Here is a 2,451-nt window from a genome sequence, read left to right on the forward strand (position 1 = left end):
ATCAGATTGTTATTCCATTGATGTTCCTTACCTTTTGGGTAGTCTTGGGTTTTAGGGGATAGGGGATTAAATTATTTGCACAAAAAGTGGTCGCTAACTTCACCCAACTCATCCTAGCATATCACACTGTAAAATAATTGATATAGCCCTCCCCCATTCCTGTAGGTGGTGCCACGCCCACCCCTCCCTCCTCTCTGGGTGGGGTGGTGGGGTCAGGGAGGGGCTATCAGTAATAAATGTCAGTGTGATATAAGTTTGGTGAAGTTAGCGATCACTTTAGTGTGCAAATAATTCAGTCCCCTGAAACCGAGGATTACCCACTTTGGGTTTTAAGACCACTAACTTGGCCTGAAAAAGCGACCACCACTAAAATTGGTCTAGCTAGAACACTAGAAATGGGTAATTCTAGAAAATTCCACAAAGTATGTACCTCCGACCCCTTATGGGAACGTCTTGAAGTGATTTGTCCGTTGTTAATTTGAAATTTTTTATAATGCTCTCATATTACAGGGTTCCATGACTTGCTCCGGCTACAATTGCTCCGATGGAAAATCTGCACGTTTAGCCAAACATAAAACCTTACCTCCAAAGCTACATGTAAATCCTAATCCTAATCTGTACATTTTTTCTGGACCAAAAACTCTACTCCTATGCCCTCTGAGATATCGAGACCATCGCTGGAGCATTTGTGTTGTCACCCATATTATTATGGCTAAAGCGTTTTATGAAGTGAAGTTAGAATGAAAAATAGGGGTTGAGCTCACTAGACGGTTGGGTATTAGATGGGATTTATCTTTTGCAAATTAACTGCAACTGAAATGCACCTTTCCCTTCTATCTCCGATCCAGGCTACACACCTTCTCAACACCCTCTCTGGAGTCTTCATGCAGGATTTGGCCTTAGCCATTGGCCAGCTAGAAGGACCCACACCTAGGAAGATGGCTGCTAAAGCTCTTTGCCAAACAAGGAGATGATAGACGATCCTGCCCGGACCAACTTAACTTGAAGGCCATTTTGTTAGGGTGCCCCAGGACCAACGTCTCAGGAGATGGATACTGAAACTCTATGTCAAACATGGATATAATAGAGGAGCTAGATCCAATTGACTAAAAAGACTATTTTGTCAGGTGCACCAGAAAGGCTGACTCCCTGGGAGATCGCTACTAGTGGTCTTTGTCAAACAGGGAGATGATGGAGAATATAGGATCTATCCAACTCTAAAAGGCCAGTTTGTAGGTGAGCCAGAATAACCAACCCCCTAGGAGATGACTACTAAAAATCTTTGTCAAACAAGGAGATGAAAGAGGATCACAGACCGACTTCCTGTAAAGGTCATTTTATAGGTCCACCAGGACCAACTTCTGAGGAGAAGGGTGCTGAAAGTCCTATGTGTGAAACAAGGAGTCGATAGATTTTAGAAAGTCTCGGACATGTCCGATTCTAAAGACTATTTAGTAGGTGCGCCAGAATGGCTGACTCCCTAGGAGATAGCTACTAAATCTCTTTGTCAAAGGAGATGATCAAGTGTCCAGAACCCATTCAACTCTCAAAGGCAATTTCGTAGGTGTGTTAGAAGGAGTTACTCTGATAGATGTCAGAGGAAAGAGAAAGAAGGGAGAGAGAGGAAATATAGGGGTGAGTGAGCTGCAAATGGGACCTGATACACTTCTAAGAAAGAATCATGTGGAGTGTAATTTTCAGAATGATTTACATGGTTTCACAGAATTTCTGCAAGCATGCATGCAGATTTTCTGTAAACAGATTATATTAATTTGAACCTCACACATCTGTAGATATGTATTCTGCTCAAAACTTTTTTATTTTATGTTTTTATAACTGGGTGTTAGTCTCCATTGACAGACTATTATTTTTTTTAACGTGATAATGTTACAATGTTAATACATTAAATGTATTAAATGAATGTGCCATGTTCACCAAATGTATATTTCCAGAGTGTTTTTTTGTTTTCTTCTCCTGAGTAGGTGATGTGTCTAAACTTGTGCAATGCAAATTGATGTTTATAAATAAGTGTTTGGAACCGCAAAATCATGAAATAGCCTTAAAAACGGACATACTGAAGCTTTTCGACATGCACTCATCGCAGTACAATCGCATGAATGACCAGGACGCTAGAGCGAAACAGTATATAATAGTACCGAAAGAGACAATGGATGCTAAACAGTGAGCTGTGATTGGCTGTCAAGGTAAACAGTTTATGCTTAGTACTCCGATGAGTGCATGTTAAATTGATGTTTAAGAACCATTGCTTACTTTTTACTTTTCGTCTGCGACTCGATTTTGGAATAAACAAAATGAATTTTGATGCGAATATTGAGACATGTATGGAACATCTTACTGTTTAAAATTGTAAATCATGGTAAGAATACTTCTTTATGTTCAAATCTGTTACATTGCAGCTATTCTTATTAGAATAAGAGTGAATCGAATATC

The 2,451-nt window shown here is 39.9% G+C and overlaps 1 protein-coding gene across 2 annotated transcripts in view; it reads left to right on the top strand.

Moving 5' to 3' along the window:
- LOC129273970 (mediator of RNA polymerase II transcription subunit 24-like) overlaps positions 1-1,391 on the top strand; it is a 32,941-nt gene extending 31,550 nt beyond the window's left edge. For both annotated transcript variants that reach the window (XM_064108224.1, XM_064108223.1), the window contains exon 24: positions 849-1,391. In XM_064108224.1, coding sequence (XP_063964294.1) covers positions 849-974 — 126 coding nt within the window. In that variant the 3' untranslated portion in view covers positions 975-1,391. The remainder of the gene's footprint in view (positions 1-848) is intronic.
- The last annotated feature ends 1,060 nt before the right edge of the window (positions 1,392-2,451 follow it).

The sequence above is a fragment of the Lytechinus pictus genome, chromosome 13, assembly GCF_037042905.1.
Source record: "Lytechinus pictus isolate F3 Inbred chromosome 13, Lp3.0, whole genome shotgun sequence".
Classification (NCBI taxonomy): domain Eukaryota; kingdom Metazoa; phylum Echinodermata; class Echinoidea; order Temnopleuroida; family Toxopneustidae; genus Lytechinus; species Lytechinus pictus.